At 35.8% G+C, this 19,513-nt stretch overlaps 1 protein-coding gene across 1 annotated transcript; it reads left to right on the top strand.

Moving 5' to 3' along the window:
* The first annotated feature begins 569 nt into the window (after nucleotides 1-569).
* LOC111043918 (DDB1- and CUL4-associated factor 5) lies at nucleotides 570-19,475 on the top strand. The gene is made up of 7 exons (XM_039427105.1): nucleotides 570-1,058; nucleotides 2,426-2,606; nucleotides 3,506-3,645; nucleotides 7,332-7,461; nucleotides 9,096-9,492; nucleotides 13,362-13,484; nucleotides 16,725-19,475. The coding sequence occupies exons 1-7, from the start codon at nucleotides 860-862 to the stop codon at nucleotides 17,637-17,639; spliced, it is 2,085 nt and encodes a 694-aa protein (XP_039283039.1). The 5' UTR covers nucleotides 570-859; the 3' UTR covers nucleotides 17,640-19,475.
* Nucleotides 19,476-19,513: the final 38 nt, after the last annotated feature.

Below are 19,513 nucleotides of genomic sequence, written 5' to 3'. Positions count from 1 at the left end.
CATTAAGGACTGTCTTTGTGATAGCTCCCAAATATCCTCAGATGATGTTATGAGTGAATGAATGGAAAAACTATTGCAATTGCATTCAATGAATTCTTCAGCTGACTTCAATTGCAGTGTCAGTTTAAACTAAATTCCATCTTAAACTGGATTAAATCCATATCAAGTCCCGTTCATTCGTTATAATGTGATTTATTTTGAGTCCAAGCCACCAGCTGATTGAATTCAGTTTAAACTTTGACTGTGCATGCAAACGGCCTTGAATGATGAATCACAACATGTTGTTTTCTTATTCACTTTCAATGTTATTTTTTGTAACAGGACAAAGGAAATGGTAAATTTTGTTGTCCAACAAACTCTATCTGTAAAAAGGATCAAAGAATATGCGTTCAAAATTTTAAGCTAATTGATAGAATCTTTCAAAAGCTATTGTCGAACATACACACAGACGGACAACGACTTGATAATATAATTTGCAACGCCATAAATTGCCGTTGCGTATCATTTTTTTCAAAACGTTGCGTATCACTGTATCTGTCAAAAAGTAATTTCCCAGTATGCTCTAGTGCGGCATCGCCATATGATTTGGACAAGTCAGACAGGAGGAACGTCTGAGCTGTTTCTGCTTTCTGTTTCTTCTCTGTACTCAACACGGTACTGTGTAGTACTTTTCGTGATCTGTTGAACGCTACCTGCAATTGCTATTTGTGTTTTCAGTTTTTATTAAAATTCATTATCAAATACTGTGTTTTTGGGTATTAAATACATTCAGTGACAAATGACCGAGAGTTCTATGCTAAATTACATATCAAATCTCTGTAATGCGATATTGAAATATTTTCATTTTTAGCTCTACATTATGCACAAGTTAATGCCGTCCACTTTTATCGATAATCTATTAAAAAGAGAATATAGAGATGATTATTATAAACTTAATGCCAAAATAGTGAACGATAGATTTAGAAATGCTAAAAATTTCTTCAATAAAGATTTGATATCACATTATGGCTGTGTTAATGCTGTAGAATTTTTGAATGGTGGACAATTTCTTGTCTCGGGTAAGGGTGTCTTTTTCAATCTTCTTTCCTCAATATTAAGTTGTTAATCTAGATTATCTTTTTATCAATAAAATTGAAAAAGATTTAATTATAACATTTTTAATTGCATGTGTGATGTCATGTTGGTAAATTATTTAGAATAACCAATGAAATATTTTAGCCTATAGTTTGCTGACTTCCATAACGTGATAAACCTTCATGGTTGAATGTTTTTCATTAATTTGATGCTAGTTATAGAGGTTATTATCAAATAATATAAAACTTTAATTTTTGTTTATAAATAATATTGGACATTATTGTGTTAGGTACAACAAAGCTGCTATAAGTAGGTAAATTAGTTTCTTGTAAAAAATTTTCTATCATATAAATTTTTAATAACCACTCAATTTGTTAGGTAACTTGTGTATAAATTAATCTATATGTGTTAGCTAGCCTTCTAGTCGTGACCCCGCGGGTCCCAGGGACCCGGCCAATTTTTGTTTTAGTTATAATTTTGCTTCTGTTTGCTTTGTCTATTGTGATTTGTGGCCCATGTAAATTCATGTCAGTAGACATTTAAACTTGATGTAGAGTGTTAGTGCTCTGTGAATTGTTTTTTTCGTGAAATGACGCTTTTGGATCCCTGGGACCCAAGGGTCACGCTAACGTAGCTTTTTCCATTTTTTCATGTTTTTAGTAGTGTTTCATGTAGTTTTTAGGATTTCTAATAATATTCAGCACTATAATTTCATAAGTTTTGCAAAGATTGTGCAACATGAACTTGAGGGTAGGGTAAAAACTACCCTAAAAGTGAACTTTGACCTTCCAAATTTTTTCCCATCTTTCTATTAGTGTTGCATGTAAGATCCATCATAGTATTCATCATTATTATTTTTTGTTCACTTTATATGAAATAATAACCAAACGTTACCTTCCACTACCTTAAAAATGTAAGGTTTTATACATTTATTTTTATAATTATAATGAAGATCGACTTCTGCTTCATATAATAGAATCATAGAATAACATTATATCTTGAAATATATTGAGATATTCAATATGGAAGAAGCGGGTCCCTGGGACCCATGATCACGACTAACGTCAGAAAAAAATAGGGTCACGACTAGAAGGCTAGATATACGGATTTGGATGTGTTGAATTCTTTTTCAAGTACCTAAGTATGGTAGCGTATCTTATCAATCTCTCAACTTTATTGTTGAATTTGGTCTGTTGATTGTTGTCATTGATTAGCCTACATAGTGAACAATTACTTTCAGGCCTGCTTTTACTAATGTTTTAAAACATTGTTTATCAAAAGCTGGAATAAATGTTGGTGAAGCAGGACTCTCAAGGTGTTTTAAACTAAGTTGATTAATTATATTTTTCAGGGGGAGACGATCAAAGGGTGCTATTATGGAATGTACAGGAAGCTCTACAGGGCATTTCAAAGCCAAAAGAAATGCGCGCGCAACATGTGAGCAACATCTTCTGCTTGGGATACGACAGTAAAAACACACGACTTTTCTCAGCTGGCAATGATGAACAAGTCATCATTCACGACATACAAACGTAAGAATATTTTTAACTTAAGTTTAAAATGTCGGTCCTGGCTGGAGTATGACAGTCGTAATGCCCATCGAAGGTTTAGATTATATATTCAGGTCAAGTCAGCAGACTGCCGATTCGTCTTCGTGAGCTGGAGTATAGGAAGTTTCGTAGGCTGGTAGATGGAAAACTCATCAACCAACTGAGAAATGATGAGACCAGTGGACTTGTAGACCAGTTTGGGATTGTTTCATAATTTGGTATTGCAGTCTATCTACAGAGCCACACGAAACAACCTATTTGCAGCCATCTCTAGTTATTTGTGTAGTAATTGTTTCATATTATGACGAAGTCTGTCTGGCGACTGCCGGTCATAGACTGAATATACTGAATGTGGAATCTTTCCGCTTGGGACTCCCCCACCGACAAAAAGCCATACGAATTTACTTCAATTTATTCGTCCGGGCCTATTTGCTCCTAATTTTCCTGTAAAATTGCATACAGTATTAAGTTGCACCTTTCGACCACAAAAAACTAGTCACTAGCTGAAAGTGAAACTAAAACTAGCATAATTGTGGCTGTTGAAAAAAATAGACATTACCCCATTTCTTTCTCATTCTTAGACAGAGTAAAGTATATTGTACTATGTAGTCCCCCTCTACCTGTCTTCTGTGGTGGGAGAAGCTCAGCTTCAAGAGGGAGCAGTTTCAGTTGCGATTTCTCGGCTCAACATGTAACGCATACCGCCATTTGTAATACATTGTTTTTGTTTTCGGACCTCCATCTTTTTCAAAATTCAAACCTCCTAAACAGTGGCATTTATAAATATTAATCTTCTTGAATTCCTTTTCCTCAAACTTCAAAATAGTTAATATTTTATTTTCAATTATGTAAACTCTTCATGTGGGTGGGTGTTGTTCCAGTGGAGAACCAGTCGATGTGTTTCGCCACCTGAATCCTGTCTATGGCTTATCTGTGGACCCCACCAACGATTTTGTTTTTGCCAGTGCGTGTGATGATGGCAGCATCTCTATCTACGACATCAGGGAACCCGCGAGCTCTGGTAATTATCGTTTTTCATGGTATAATTACAGTATCTTAGGGTGAAAACAAAGTGGAGCGGCAAAGGTAGCCTAAGAGTGTTGCATGCAACGCAAGTATTTAATTGGTGGTTCAATGATGGAGACGCATGTATAGAATCATTTGAATACATAAATTACATTCAACACTCTTGAGCTTCGCCGCTCGACTACATTTTGTTCCTGACTGAAGGTTTACCTCCACTATGATTGATTGATTGATTGATTGAGTACTTTATTTATGTAGATTACAATATATACTGGCTTAAACACTTATATATACAATAGCTTACAATACAGCAAAATTATAGATGAATTTACATAATATAGACTAAGAAAATAATTATTGAACTGTATATGATATGAAAAAGCAATTTGTAATATAATAACTATAGATAATTATATTGTTATGCATCTACATAAATTGATTGGCGAAGCTTTGGAGATATCAATGTCCATTCTATGGAAAGAATATTAAAAATATCCTTCCCACTAACTCTCTACCAAAACGTTAATTTCATTAATTAAACTGTATATGATTATGAAAAAGCAATTTGTAATATAATAACTATAGATAATTATATTGTTATGCATCTACATAAATTGGCGGAGCTTTGGACATATCAATGTCCATTCTACGGAAAGAATATTAAAAATATCCTTCCCACTTACTCTCTACCAAAACGTTAATTTCATTAATTAAACTAAGGGTTTATTTATAAATGAAAATATTGTAAAAGTTTTAATTAATATGAAAATTTAAGAGAAAAAAAAAACAGAAAATTAATAAAGTAAAATAATTATATAGGTAGATAAGAGAAAATCATTGATTAATAAAATGGAGTAGGCTGAAGCACCGTGACGCCTACATTTATGTTGAAAATGTCTGGCACCTTTGATGGAACCGACTTGTGAAGTCTAAAAAATTATAGTTTGAGTACAGTACAATAAGATATAGAGGAAACCCCCTACTAGACTACAGGTCTCTGTGTATTAAGTACGATAAAGTTATGCTCTTGACCTGATTTTGAATGATTCAAATGACTGGGTATAACTTTTTTAGAATTGAGTGATCCTAGAGATTTTCATTTATATTATTGAAGTTATTTTTTACTAAAGTTTTTAGAGACATTTTATCACGTGTATGTCTTAATATTATTGAAATTGTTTAAATCCATTAATATGATATGTGAATCTTATCTTATTGATCAATCATCTATTGGAAATAATATTAAGATGGTTTTACAGCAAAGAAATGTTAATAACTTAATCCTTATGGATTCTATTAGATTGAACGGAACTTGACAAACCCATATGTTCATCATGTGTATGATGAGTTATGTTCAATCTAATAGAATCTATAAAAATTAAGTTATTAACATTTTGTTAATAACTTTGGTGTAAAAGCAGCTTTATTGTTTTCTGTTTTGGTACTCGTCACCGGCACTCAAACTGTGGTTTTGCTGGTTTCGCCTAATTAGTATATTATTATGTTAAAAAATTATTTATTCATTTATTTATACATTGATTGGACGTCAGGCTCGCTTCGCTCGCCATATCCGTCTAGCCAAGGGGCTCCGCCCCCTGGACTCCCGACTGGATCGTCCAAGAATAAGATCAGCAGGCTCGCTTCGCTCGCCTGCATTTTTCGTTTGAGCATTTTTATCATATGTTAGGACGATCCAGTCGGGGATCCAGACTAAACGTCTGGCTAAACTGATATGGCGAGCGAAGCGAGCCGGACGGCTAGTAATATAATATTCCCAGGGATAGCTCTGATTGAAGTAGCAGTGCCCAATCAATTTTTCCGCGATAAATGCATTTCAATCTTCAACTTGGTGCCAACCTAACAAAGTCAACTCAACTTAATGCCAACCTGACAAAATTATTAATTTAGTTACCAGTTAACAACTGTTTCGAAGAGGTACTCTCTCTAGATTATAGTTCTATATATTAACATGTATGGACATTTTTCAATTATAATTAAGAGAATAAGAAGAATATACATGCTAAAAGACGAACTTTAAACCCTTAAAAACCACCCTTAGAGTTAAAAGATTTCTTAGTGCGCCTCTAAAGGGCCAACTGATATACCTACCAAATTTGAACGTTTTTGGTCCGGTAGATTTTTAGTTCTGCGAGTGAGTGAGTTAGTCAGTCAGTCAGTGAGTGAGTGCCATTTCGCTTTTATTTATATAGATACATATGTGGCGAATCATATGATTGCCACCTGTGATGTTTTCAACGAGCATAGTTTGTTGATCACTTGTAACAGTTTATTTCAAATTTCATCCAGAGTTCAATTTTGTCATTCCAACATTAAAAATATTTCATCATTCATCTAGTTTCGTTTAATCAATTTCAACATAGGAAACCAACAAATTAAATTCCTATACATACAATATCATTCGCAATTATGAATTATACTTGTTATTATAAAATTTTAAATTTTGTAATCTGTATTCAATTGTAAACATATTTCGTAAGGCAAATTTGATTTTTATAGACGGTAGTTGAACCAGATTTATTGAATCAAGTTCGTAAAAATATAAATATGAATAACTATTTGAGTATTTGTGAGGGTGATATTGTGGTAGTTATTCATTCTGAGAAATAGACAAGATATCAAACAATCAAATTCAAACCACTAATTTATTAAAAATCGAGATACCGGGTTGGGTTAATACACATTGAAAAGACACAAACCATTGTCTTCAGCCTTAGGAATGGGATGCAGTATGAGTTCCCTCCTGTAGAGCTCTTGGGCTTCCATCTTGATAGGAAACTTTCTTGGAGGGAGCATATACAGAGTGTCTGCTGCAGGTTGAACAGAGTCCTGTTTCTGCTGAGGAGCCTGAAGAGCTGTGTTCCCGAGGCATATCTCCGTATGAGCTACCATGCGTTCTTCCACAGTGTGATGTCATATGGCATTACACTCTGGGGTGGAGCTGCTGAGGTGGGGGCTGTCTTGCTGCTACAAAAAAAGGCTGTGAGAATTCTGTGTGGTGCTGGATACATAGCCCCTTGTAGGCCACTCTTTGTTAAGCAGCGTATTTTGACTGTGGTTGGCCTCTTCATTTTCAGGTCTGTGATTGGGGCAGTTGGGGAGGTGGGTGTCCTGCCTACAAGGGGTGATGTCCATGGGCATAATACCCGTAATAGGAATAGGCTCGACCTCCCGTATTGCAGGCTTGGGAGAACGCAGGTTAGTTCGGCTTACATGGTGGGAAAGATCATCAACAAGCTACCCATTACAGCGGGGACTCTGCCACTGGCAAGCCTGAGGAGAAAGTTGAGGCTGTTCCTTGAGGATCTCCCGTTTTATGCGCTGAATGAGTTTTTCAGTTGTGAGAGTGCTGCTTTGGAGCGGTATTTTACTTGATGCCTGCTCTTGCCTTGAGTGCATGCTTTTTCTTTCATTTTTAATGACTTGTCTATCTGTGACCATCCAATGTGGTTCACATTATGGACAGAAACAAACATAATAATAATAATAATAATAATAATAATAATAAATTTGTGGTTTGACATGAAGTTTACCAGAGATTGATAATGGTATAACAACCAAAACCGGTATCTCAATTTTCAATAAATTTGTGGTTTGACATAAAGAGTCTTTTTAATCAGTGATTTTTTAATGTGTTTCTGCATATTGAATTTGATTTTTCAGGGCCATTTCTACTGAACAAGTCGACCTCAGCTTACCATGGAGTTATGCACAATCCGGTCGAGCCCAGGCTACTAGCAACTGCTAATGCAAAGGAGGGAGCCTGCCTGTGGGACAGTAGGATTCCTAATAAGTACGCACCAGATCAACTCATTTTGCGATAGGATAGTATTGGTTCTAGGCGACAAAATTAGATCTGCTTCTTTTTCCTTATATCAACATTTTAAAGTGTCATAACCAGTCGGAATCCAATATTTATATAGGGTGTTTACGAACTCCCAACCAATACTCTAGGGCATTGTTCCTGAGTAAAAAACGTATCTAAATATTATATTTAAATTGTCCAGAAGTTACTCACACATCGGCCATTTTGTTTTTTCACTTATTATTTTTCTTCTAAATAATACAATATTCGTTGTATAATACAACGAATAATAATATGTGATGTTTGATTCACTATAGTATTTATTTATTTAATTATTCAGAATTACACAACTTACAGAAAAGTACCACGGGCTCATCCAAAATGGTTTCAATTCGAATTTATACAAAAGTGTAGCTAGGCTATGTGTCACTTCAACATTCTTCAGTTAAACACTTAATTTACAATTCAAAACACACAAAAATAATTTTTAAATTTGCCAAAATTAAAGAAAATACTTCTAAATTGAATTAAATCAATTACAAATATTCAGAAAATTTCAAACTTTGAAAAGCTATAACATTTTGAGACCGAAAAGAATAACAGACTATTTACAACTTGATTATTTATTTAGAAGTATTGATTGTAATGTTTGTATATATTTAAGGACCAGACCATATTAAGCACACACACAGACCACATTTCTTGATTATTATCAAGAGATTTTGCAGACGCCAAACCAATCAGCCAATTAGAGAGTTTCTACCCTGCCGACTCAAAAAACACTGTCTTAAAAACGATTAAGCTTAGGTTTCTCTAAACCACGCAGCGTTATTGCGTGATGCGTCATCAGTGATACGCGGAAATCACGCGTGCGTGATAGAAAAGCGGGTGTTTTCTCTGGCACCAACCTCGCAGCGCGCGATCATATTTTCAGTCATGGAAAACATAGATGTATGACACGTTTCTGTAGTTTTGATGCTGGACGAAGAGGATAATAAAGAAAAACTACTAATGAATTTTGTAAATGAAAACTAATACTGTCCATCAGAGTAAATTCTGTCCTGTCTTGTTGTGTCGGCGAGATATCGGTGTGAAAACGGCTAATGGCTGATTTGGCTGTTTGGTTTGGTGTATTGACAATGCTATTGGATTCATTTGGATTCAATGCAACATTGGATTCCATAGTTACAGTTGTATTAAATAATAACCAGTGTCGTATCCAGTGGGGATATGGGGATGTATTGTGAAATTTGACAAAATTATGAAAAATTGAAAAAAATAGTGAATGAATCAAGTTGAAACTAAGCCTAATACTATGGTGTTGAAGTATGTATATAAATTTGTGCTGAAATTATAGTTTGCTATCTATTAATGAGTTGGCTTATTCGGGTTACAAAAACATTGTTATTTTTGAAACAATTGAATTACTAGTGAAATTTCATTCCATTCTATTTGTTCCCTAGCAATAGCTGCAGCAGACTTTTGCGTGATTACGTCATCGCGCATCCCGCATCACGCAATGACGCTGCGTGGTTCAGAGAAACCTAGGCTTTAATATGGTCTGGCCCTAATAGTTAATTGAAATTGAATGATATCTTCATGGTTTGTGTTTGCATGTCCAGGGCACTGCTGAAATGGGGCGGAGGCGTCAGCGGAAGTGGCAGCGACAAACGCGGCTGCATGGCGGTGCGCTGGAGCGGAAACGGAAGCCGGCTGCTGGCACTGCGACGCCGGTTGCCCGCCATCTTGTTTCCGGTGCACTCTCCCTCGCCGATCGCTCAGTTCGACCACCCGGGCTACTTCAACTCGTGCACCATGAAGAGCTGTTGCTTCGCCGGTCGTGACGACGAGTATGTGCTGTCAGGGTCGGACGACTTCAATCTTTACATGTGGAAGGTGCCGGAGACGGACAACGACAAACGAAACAAAGGCACGTATTCAATTCATTCCACTTTTCTTGAGGGTCTTTTCTCACTTAGCTACGATACACCAAATAGAAACAATAGCGTAAGTAGATATCATATGGTATAGGGCGTTTATGTTGCAACTTTTACTGTTAACCCAAGCCGATTACTGTCGATTTTTACTATTTGTCAGGATGAGAGTGTAAAGGTGCATACAGATATAAGCGCCGCAAACATGAGCAATTCACTTTTAATAAGCTGACTTTATCTGTATTTTTATAGAAAAGGTAAGATACAGATATAAAAAGCTTGGCATCAGCTGATTAAAAGTGAATTGCTCATGTTTGCGGCGCGTATATCTGTACGCACCTTATGAACAGCACAATAAGAGTGACTACTAGCGTCACGCAGTTTCACGGGAAAGAACTACGTGGGCTACCGGCTTGAGATAACAGTAAAAGTTGCGACATAATCGCCCTATACCATAGGATATCTACTTATGCTATTGTTTCTCTATGTCTACACTGAAATAGGTCCTATCTCTGAATGTTAAATCCAAGCTATGTCCCGTTCACATGAGCGTAGCGTAGCTTTCTATATTGGGAGATAGGAGGGCTACGTTTTTTGAAAATCTATTTCAGTGTAGGGTAGAAATTAGGGATGGGTATCGAAAGACAAAACATCGATGTTTTTTTCATCTTAACATCGATAAGTGAAAAACATCGAACAGTAAACATCGATGTTTTAAACATCGACGCATCGCCGTACATTTACGGATGATACTACGGAGACTATTATACAGAGTATTTCAGAAGTAGTGTCGAACATTCTAGGGTATTGTTCCTGGATGATAGGAGACTACAAATGTCGTATTTGAAGTGTCCAAAACTCAGCGGTTATCCTTATAGCTACCATTTTCTTTTTTCACTTAGGAATTTTTATCTCAAAATTAAATAATTTTGAATAAATAAATACTCAAAAGCATCAGAAACGATGAATGAATAGATTTTTATTAGTATTAATAAAGTGAAAATGATACAATGTACAGTATATGATACTTTACACTTATTCTTGATAAAAATGATAAAACGGGGCGAAATCAATTTGATTGAACCCACAACACTTCTGTTAATAAGCTTACAGAGTATTAGTTTATTATTTTGTATAGATATAACTCAATTATTTTGGAAGTTGATTGATTCATTGGTATATTTTTTCATAATCTCGAAATACTTAATAGTACAAAACAACTTCTAAAGTGACTACAATTTTATCTGGAGCTATTGTTCCAATATTTTAACAGTTACTAACTGGAATTACAGCAATTTTGACTTGTGGTATTCAAGTAACAGTTTTTCGAATAATTGAAGTCAGGTTGTGACTAGAAAGATACATCAACTCTATTATAGGTAGTTTACAAGATTTGTCATCTTCACAGTCAAGTCAGAAACCTCTCGGGATATCCTTGAAGATTCTGTCTGGAATTTCATCCTAAGCTAATTTTAGCAATCATTGTTACTCATATCGTATTCATTCAATACCTGATAGTTTTATTTAGGTAATGGAAATGATTAACGTTTTTTTAGATGGATATCTACACTCCATACAATACGAGGACCTCTATTCCAGAGCTAGATTAATTGGTGTTAAACGTATGTTGAGGAAAGCACTTGTAATAAGAAAAAACTTTTTCTTCCTAAAAAACGAAGAATCCGACCTCTTATTTAATTCTAAATAAGTATCTAACCTTGACAAGAGCTACAGAAGTTATGTAAATCTTCAAGAGTATCAAACAGTCTCACATAAAAATACAGAGAGCCTAAATGAAAAATTCATTTTAGTTGGGAAAAACATCGGATGACCGATGTCTAGGTAAAACCATCGATAAGTGAAAAACATCGAACAGTAAACATCGATGTTTGATGTTGAAACATCGATGTATCGATACCCATCCCTAGTAGAAATACGACCCTTAAGGTCGTCACACACCCATCTACGTGTAGCTAGAAATATGTCTTCAATGGCAAGATTGGACGGCTGCGTTTTTCGAAGACGTACTCCTAGTTACACGTGTTTGAAAACCTTGAGAGTTGTTGCGCGATTTTGGTCTCAGAGACGTGTCTCAGATTGTAGACCAATCCTCGTCTATGGGCCGGATGTGTGACAAAACCGCCGGTCTATAAGGGCTGAGCCATTCGAAGCGGGTTTTCAGACGATTCGGCTAGGCAGGAAACTCTCCGATTGACTGATTGGGTTGGCGTTCGGGAATCACATGATAATCAGCCAATCGGAGAGCTTTCTGCCCTGCCGATTTGTATGAAAACGCTTCGCATGGCTTGACCCTAATGGTTTCCTGACAGACTTTATGCGAAGTAGACATGTTGCACGATATTTTCATAGTGTGGACGTCAATTGAGTCTAGAGACAAGACATTGCAGAGCCTAGCTCCAATGTGTTTCGATTGTTTTATCAGCTATGATGGGCTGTATAATATTTGTATTTTGTAACATCATCCAACTTCTGGTAGGGGAAAAATAAATGTCTCGTCTATATTGCAGTTTTATTGTGACATTACACTAGACATAGGGATGATATAACTAGGCCTACAGTTAGATTGACTAAAACTCTGAAAAGTCATAAGTACCTACAAATTCGAATGTTTAATTTACTACCAGATAATGTTGAGCAGTTACCATTGATAGTTATTTGTATATCAAGAGTGAAAAGTACGACTTTTTCTCCCTGTGGGAAAAAGTTTGAAGCCCGAGGCAAAGCCGAGGGCAACAATTTTCCTGAGGGAGAAAAAGTATTTTCGCTCGTGATGTACACAACATTTTTCCTCCATCTACATTTTTTTATAGAAACTGCAAATAAAATCATTTTAAAAACTTACGTATTGGTGAAAATGTTTCCTAACAACATAACCTAAAATCTAAAACCTAAAAACCGGTCGGCTGATTGGCACTGCCGATTGCGCTATCTATCGGCTAAAGTTGTAACAATTATATCAGCTGAGCGGCTATCAAAAATGGCTGACTCCAGATCACGCGTTTCAGATTTGAATTGCAGATCAAAAATATTTGTTGGCTGGTATTTTGAATAGAATAAAATATTTTTAAAATTGTTTAAATTTTTATCAAATTTCTCATAAACAATGGTTATATTGAGATTTTGAAAATTGAATAAACTAATATCCACTAAATAAATTATTCATTACAATAATCTTACCTTCCGATCCGATTTGTTCAGCAATCTTTGTCCACAGATTCCTTTGAACATCATGACGATGATTTATCTTTTGTCTCGCATATCTCACAATGGAACATGCTCTTGAACCAAACTTATCAACTTTTCATTGTCCATCTTTAAAACTTTATAAAACAGAACAACTTCAAAGAGCAAAAACAAGACAATGAAACAATTTTAGGGTAGGAACACTGTGTTGTCTCAGCTCGACTAATTATAGTTCGGCCGGATAGAGCCGGAAAATCCCATTCAATTCGGATCGAAAAATATGCGTAGCATGAGTTCAATTTGTCTTTTACTTTGTATTATTTAATATTTGAGGATCTTTTATTACTATTACATAATTATTTTTCACCGCATAACTTTTAAATGCTTTTCCTTTGATCTCGTTTTGAATGCTGTCGGTGTAGGTAATTAATCCAATACCGTATCTACTCAAATGTAAAAATACAGATAACATTCAAAAGCATTACTCATCATTTTAAGCCTGTGTGGATAAACGTTGTTACTTATTCTCTCTAATTTTACACCATCTTCCCCTTGCATGTTTTTCGTTTCAAGTTGGTTAAATTATTGTCGAAAATAACTCTCCAAAATATTTATAATTGATGTGGAAATTCTAGTTTTATTACTTAGGTATTGTGTCCGTTTCAGTTTCAAGTTGAAATGTTATTCAGTTAGAAATGTATTTTTGTGTCAACAAAATATTTGTAATAATCGATGTGTCCTATTACTTAGATATGGAGTCCGTTTCCACTACCTTACTGCTCCGGAGGACTGACGAAAGAATCAGTTGTAAAAAAGAAGAGAAAAGTCTTCTCACATGCCGAATATTTGAGTCTGGTCTACCGAGGCGGACAGGTGTGTTATAATTATTATCGATCCATTTTAGTTCTATTAGAATTATCACAAGTTTATTATTGTAACCTATAAGCAAAGTTGGTTAGGCATACAACAAAATTTTCTTTAAATCTTTAGTTATTGATATAAATCAAATAAATAAATTGATCTCAATTTCCAAGTTAGTCAACACTTTAATCTGTGATCTTTTCTGGAATAATAGATCAATAACTACAGTTTAAGGAACTCGAATCAGTTATTTATTTTACATTGCATTATACACAAATCATGTTCTGATCAGTGAAACTAAAGTCATAATGGTACAAAAGCCAGTACTATTGAAATTCTGCCTGCTCTATAATATACTCGTTCAGAAACGAGTATCATCAGAGCACCATTATGATTTATCAAATTAAATTGAAGAAAATTTTCTTTTAGCAAAACTGCTGTTCTTATAACGTTACCAGTTGATGAAAAAGTCATCATTAGATACATTTTTCTTTATAATGATTAAGCTCACATGAGCCCTTGTAGTCTCATGTAGTATATATATCTGTAGTCTCAGTAAGTTTCAAACCATTCAGTTTTGATGTTGAAGCTCTAAAGGTGCGTACAGACTTTTGCTCTGTTCCGCAATCGAACGTCACTCGAGCAGATCGATTGATGATCGACCGGGGATTGATTGATTTTTATTATGACGTGATTGATTTTTATTATGGGAGCAAGAGTGGAACGCGAGAAGAGCTATCATCTCCCGTAACGTTCATGATCGGAGCGAGTGCGGAGCGTGTTGGAGGCGCGTATATCTGTACGCACCTTTAGCTGTATGTTAAGTCTGCTTACATAGTGGAGCGGCGAAGGTATCTCCAAGCTTGAGAGTGTTAAAGTGATGCATGTATGGAAATGGGTCAAAACATACTGTTCCTTTATTTGCCACCATTTAAATACATGCATTACATTCAACACTCTCAATATTGAAGAACCCTCGCCGCTCCGTTCCTATACACTTTTTCGCTGTTTCACTTTGCGTGCAAATACAGTGGAACGGTGAAAGTAGCTTCAAACTTGAGTGTTTAACATAACAGTAGTATATTTAGTGTTTTGTCTTTTTTCTTTAGTGTTTTGTCTTTTTTCTCTACCTTTAATATAAATCTGAATACCATTTTTAAATTATTTTCTCACGACATGTTTCGGCTACTTGAAAATGGCATTAGTATCTGAAACATTTCGTGTTTAAATAATTGACCGAGCGAAGTGAGGTCTAAGATTCAAGTAGACGGTTTGGCATTTCTCTTAATGTTTGAATGTTTATATGTTGCACATTTACGGCGAAACGCGGTATTAGATTTTCATAAAATTTGACAGGTATGTTCATTTTTTAATTGCGCGTCGACGTATATACAAAGTTTTTGGAAATTTTGCATTTCAAGGATAATATAAAAGGAAAAAGGAGCCTCCTTCATACGCCAATATAAGAGTAAAACTCAGACTATAGAATTATTCATCATAAATCAGCTGACAAGTGATTACACAGATGTGTGGAGAAGCCAGTCTATTGCTGTATTTCCATAAGGTCTATAGTTTCATTCAGGTACTTGTGGATGAGAATACTGCGTGAGGTCTACTGTTCACAGAACTACTAGTTTAAAAGGGTACTCAGATTTATATTCAGTGTAGAATATTTTGATATAACATTGGTGTCGTGACCTCTATCTATAGACCTTGACATGCAGTACATTAAACACTCTCAAGCCCCTCCACTGTTTGCACCCTTTGAGAGGCACCTCTATCTGAGGTGTGTGAACGTATGCTCCTTGATGAATTTGGCTACACTGTAATAAGTATTCTGTGTAATCGTTTGTTTTTAATGAAATTGAACTCAAATTCAAAAGTGAATGAAACATAACCTACTTTTTGGACTTAGTGTATTCGGGAGAGAAACAGTTTTGGGCTGTGCATGATGGTCCTTCCCCTATCATTTTATTGAATTGTGTTTTGTGTGTCATTGAATAAATAGATAATAACACTATAATAATTTCGGCACACAAAAGTTTCAAGTTACTAGCTGTTTTGGTGTTTACATGTCAACCATTGCAAATCGATTATGCTCTAATCATAGAGGCAGCTATAACATGTACCTTTTGCTCCCAACATAGAAGACTCAACTGTGATATTTTAGTGAGGGATTTAGAGTTTGGTCAGATTGTTCTCTGCAGCCGGTTCCCTCACTTTGAACATTCTCTATACTGGCCGTATGCATGCAGAGTGAGAGGGGAAGATGTGTGTAAGAGAGTCATTATTACCTCTCACCCCTACCACACCAGCCACTCTTTCATCGTTTGAGGGGTTCAGGATCATGTTATATCTCGTTGCTTTTACAAAGCTTTGATTCAAGATTCCAGATTTCTTCATTACAGAAAACATTTGTACAAAAGAAATAAAATTCAAACAAAAGCATACAAACAGTAAACAAAATATCCTCAAATTATAAACTTCTCTTTCCTATATGGACATGTTTCTATTAAAACCTTTTTTATGGGTCTCTTAAGGCTGTTCAGTATACCTTTTTATTTTTATTTAAATTGGATAATCCTTTTCAATATAATTGTTGAGATCATTATAAGAGTGAGAAAAAGTGGCAACTGAAATTTTTAAGTGGTCTAATAAGCGAGTTATGGGTTGTTGGAGTGATAAACTCTGTTTTCTTTCCAGATCATAAACGGTTTCGATTTTTTTTTTAATACATTCAGTATATCATTGGCTTTGTTCTAATATGCGTTTTTCGCGATTAATGCCAAAATAAACAAGTTATCGAATTTACAAAAAAATGTTACTTTTTTATTTATGAACGATATGGTGAATAAAATTTTTTAGTTTGGAAAGATACATTTTTTGAATTTATAAGAGAAGTTCTAATAATATAGTCGAAACTGTTTATGATCTGGAAAGAAAACGGAATCTAGAAAGTTAGCACTTCAACAACCCATAACTCGCTTATTAGACCACTTAAAAGCTTCAGTTGCCACTTTTTCTCACTCTTATAATGATCTCAACAATTATATTGAAAATGATTATCCAATTTAAATAAAAATAAAAAGTGTACTGAACAGCCTTAAAATTACCCACTTCTAGCTCCTTCAAATGTGCAGGAAGCTTATTATAAGCTCTTATACCAAACTCCTTGAAGCAGTTCAATGTATTTTTGCAATAAAACACACGAAGCTTCAGTATTTTTGAAAACTCGACAATTTGTGTTTGCAGATAATCGACCACGACTACAGCAACGAGTCGACGGCCGAGGATCCGCGAATGATGGCATTCTTCGACTCGCTGGTGCAGCGTGAGATTGAGTGCTGGACTTCGACCTCTGACGACTCGGACAAAAGCCACAGTGAAACGGTCGTCCTGCTGGATCGTACCGCCTCCAGTGGCGACGAGGAATCCGAAGCAACCGAAGAGGAAGAGGATGATGAATCAGGAGAGAGACGGAAACGAAGAGCGCAAGACTTGCAGCAGGATTCGAGGGAAGACGTACATTCGCCGAATCCTATCGTCCGGTTGATAGCCAGGAAACGTGCACAACTGTGTCGGGTGGCCAGGAGAAGAAACGACGCGGTAGATAGTTCCTGTCCGAGTAGTAATAATAACAACACAGCTAGCGACGTCAACGACGACAACGACAACAGTTCCTCGTCAAACAGCGACACTAAAGATTACAGTCTTGTGCTTTTCGAAAAGAAGCAGTTGCTGAGTCGCTTGCTCAACACCTACAGCAATTCGTCCGACGATGACGAAGAGGAGGACGGACCGACCCCTGCCAAAGTGAGACGACGACAGAGTGCTGAGGACACACCGGGCCCTTCCAAAGTGAGACGACGACAGAGTGTCGAGGACGGACCGGCCCCAGCCAAGGTGAGACTACGACTGAGTGCCGAGAACGGATTGGCCGCAGCCAAAGTGAGACTGCGACAAAGTGACGAGGACAGCGATAGTCCCGCCACCACTTCCGCCAGCCTACCGACACCCCCTGTCCCGTCATCATCCCGGGCGGGCGAAACGCCCGACAGCGGCATCTATGTGCTCTCCGACGAGCAGACTGACGGCTCCTTCAAAAAGCGATCCACTTCCAATCGAAATTACCGCCGACGAATTTTAAGCTCCGACGAGTCCGAGTAGTTTTATTCAGTTGAACTTTCTCACAATATACTGAACTGAGAGAAGCGTGATTATGATTTCACTTATTATCGTTTTTTTAAGTTTAACTTTCTATCAATAGCCAATGTGCAGAAGTGAGTGAAGGGTGATAGTGATTGATTCCATTCCCCTATCCTCGATCTGAATTAATTCAGGTTATTACTACCTGATAGCGTGGATATTTGCTCAAAGAATGTCATTCATAGATTTTTATTGATCACAAAATGTGACAATCTTCTTCAGTGTAGCCTACTAGATAATTCAACTGTATCATACTTATGGGTGCAATCATAGTGGAGCAGCGACGGTAGCTTCAAGATTGAGAGAGTTGAATGTTATAAATAATGTATTGGAATAAATGGAGCTCTCTCAAGCTTGAAGCTACCTTCGCTGCTCCACAGGTTTACATCTTTAGTGATTGGAGTATTTTGTGCGGTTGATTTATAATTCTTAATCAATTTTCAGCGGGTATACTTTCCTTCTATGTGTAAAAAATGAAATATATTGTTCATAAATTCTGCAGATTGAGCAGTGTTGGAGATTTAAAGTTATTGATGATGGTCTATTCAGCTTATGCCCAATCCATATTCCAGTATGGTATAAGGGTTTGGGGGGGGTGCCTTATACACTCATTTCAATAAAATAGGTGTGATTCAGATGCACATACTAAAAGCTGCTCTCCAAAGGCCGAGACGATATCCCAGTCACTTACTTTATGAAGAATTATATAAAACATTTAATACTCTATATCAATAGATCCAAAAATACTTTCACTCCATACATTCCAGCTTACAATTTCAGATCGCCATCAAATTACCGTGTTTCCAGGACAGACCTAATAGTATGCCGTAGACAGTAAATAAATTGATTAACCTGTTACCCGAAAATTTAATGTTAGATAGCATCAGAAATCAAGTACTAAAAAAAATAATTGATTGGATTAAATCAACAATAATGTTTGTCACCTAATTCACAACACAATTTGATTTTTTTTCTCTAGTATTGCCATCAAACTTACATACAGTATAAATATGTGTTTCCCCACTTCACCATGATTGAATTGTATAGTTATAATATTATAGTTTAGCTTACCTTGTTGAATCAAAGTTTTTCTATTGGAAATAATATTATCGTTTTCTGTTTTAGTACTCTTCACCGGCACTCAAACTGTGGTTTTGCTGGTTATTATTATGTTTTTGTATATTATGTTAATTAGTATATTATGTTTTTATACCTATTTTTTCCTTCAATGTTTCAAGCCTAGTGTACTAGGCTATCTTATAAATCATAGAAAGCTTGGTGAATAGAGATCAATGATTACCATTTTATTAAGAACCATTATTTGCTCTATTGAAGGTTTTTACTTTGACAGCTAAGCATTTCGATGTGAATATTGATGGTAGAAACTGACCGTAATGTACATAAATATTGGACTTTCAAATATCATGAACCATGATCTAATTTTTAATTTATTTTGTAGTGATTATTTCAATGACACTTAAATTTTATATAATTGGATTCTTCGATTAGATATTGTTGTCTATGATAGTCTGAAAAGTAATTTTTTTACATGAAACGTTTGAGGGCTCTTAACATGATCAGTCCTATTCTGATACCCAATATCAGACATGCCGTTATGGCCAATTGACATTGAAGTGGCGTGGCGGTGGCATGACGCTGACTTTCTATAAATTGCATATAAACATTCAATGCAAAAAAAAAGTGGTAATGCGCCACTCCAGTTTGCATTGTACCATTATGTTTATATAGGAGTGGCGTGGAAGTGGCAAAAAGCCAGCGCCACGTCACATTAGTGTGAATTGGACCTTATATCTTTACAATTAAAATTCAGTATT

Source organism: Nilaparvata lugens, chromosome 4, assembly GCF_014356525.2.
Source record: "Nilaparvata lugens isolate BPH chromosome 4, ASM1435652v1, whole genome shotgun sequence".
Classification (NCBI taxonomy): domain Eukaryota; kingdom Metazoa; phylum Arthropoda; class Insecta; order Hemiptera; family Delphacidae; genus Nilaparvata; species Nilaparvata lugens.
This window is presented reverse-complemented; position numbering and strand designations above follow the sequence as displayed.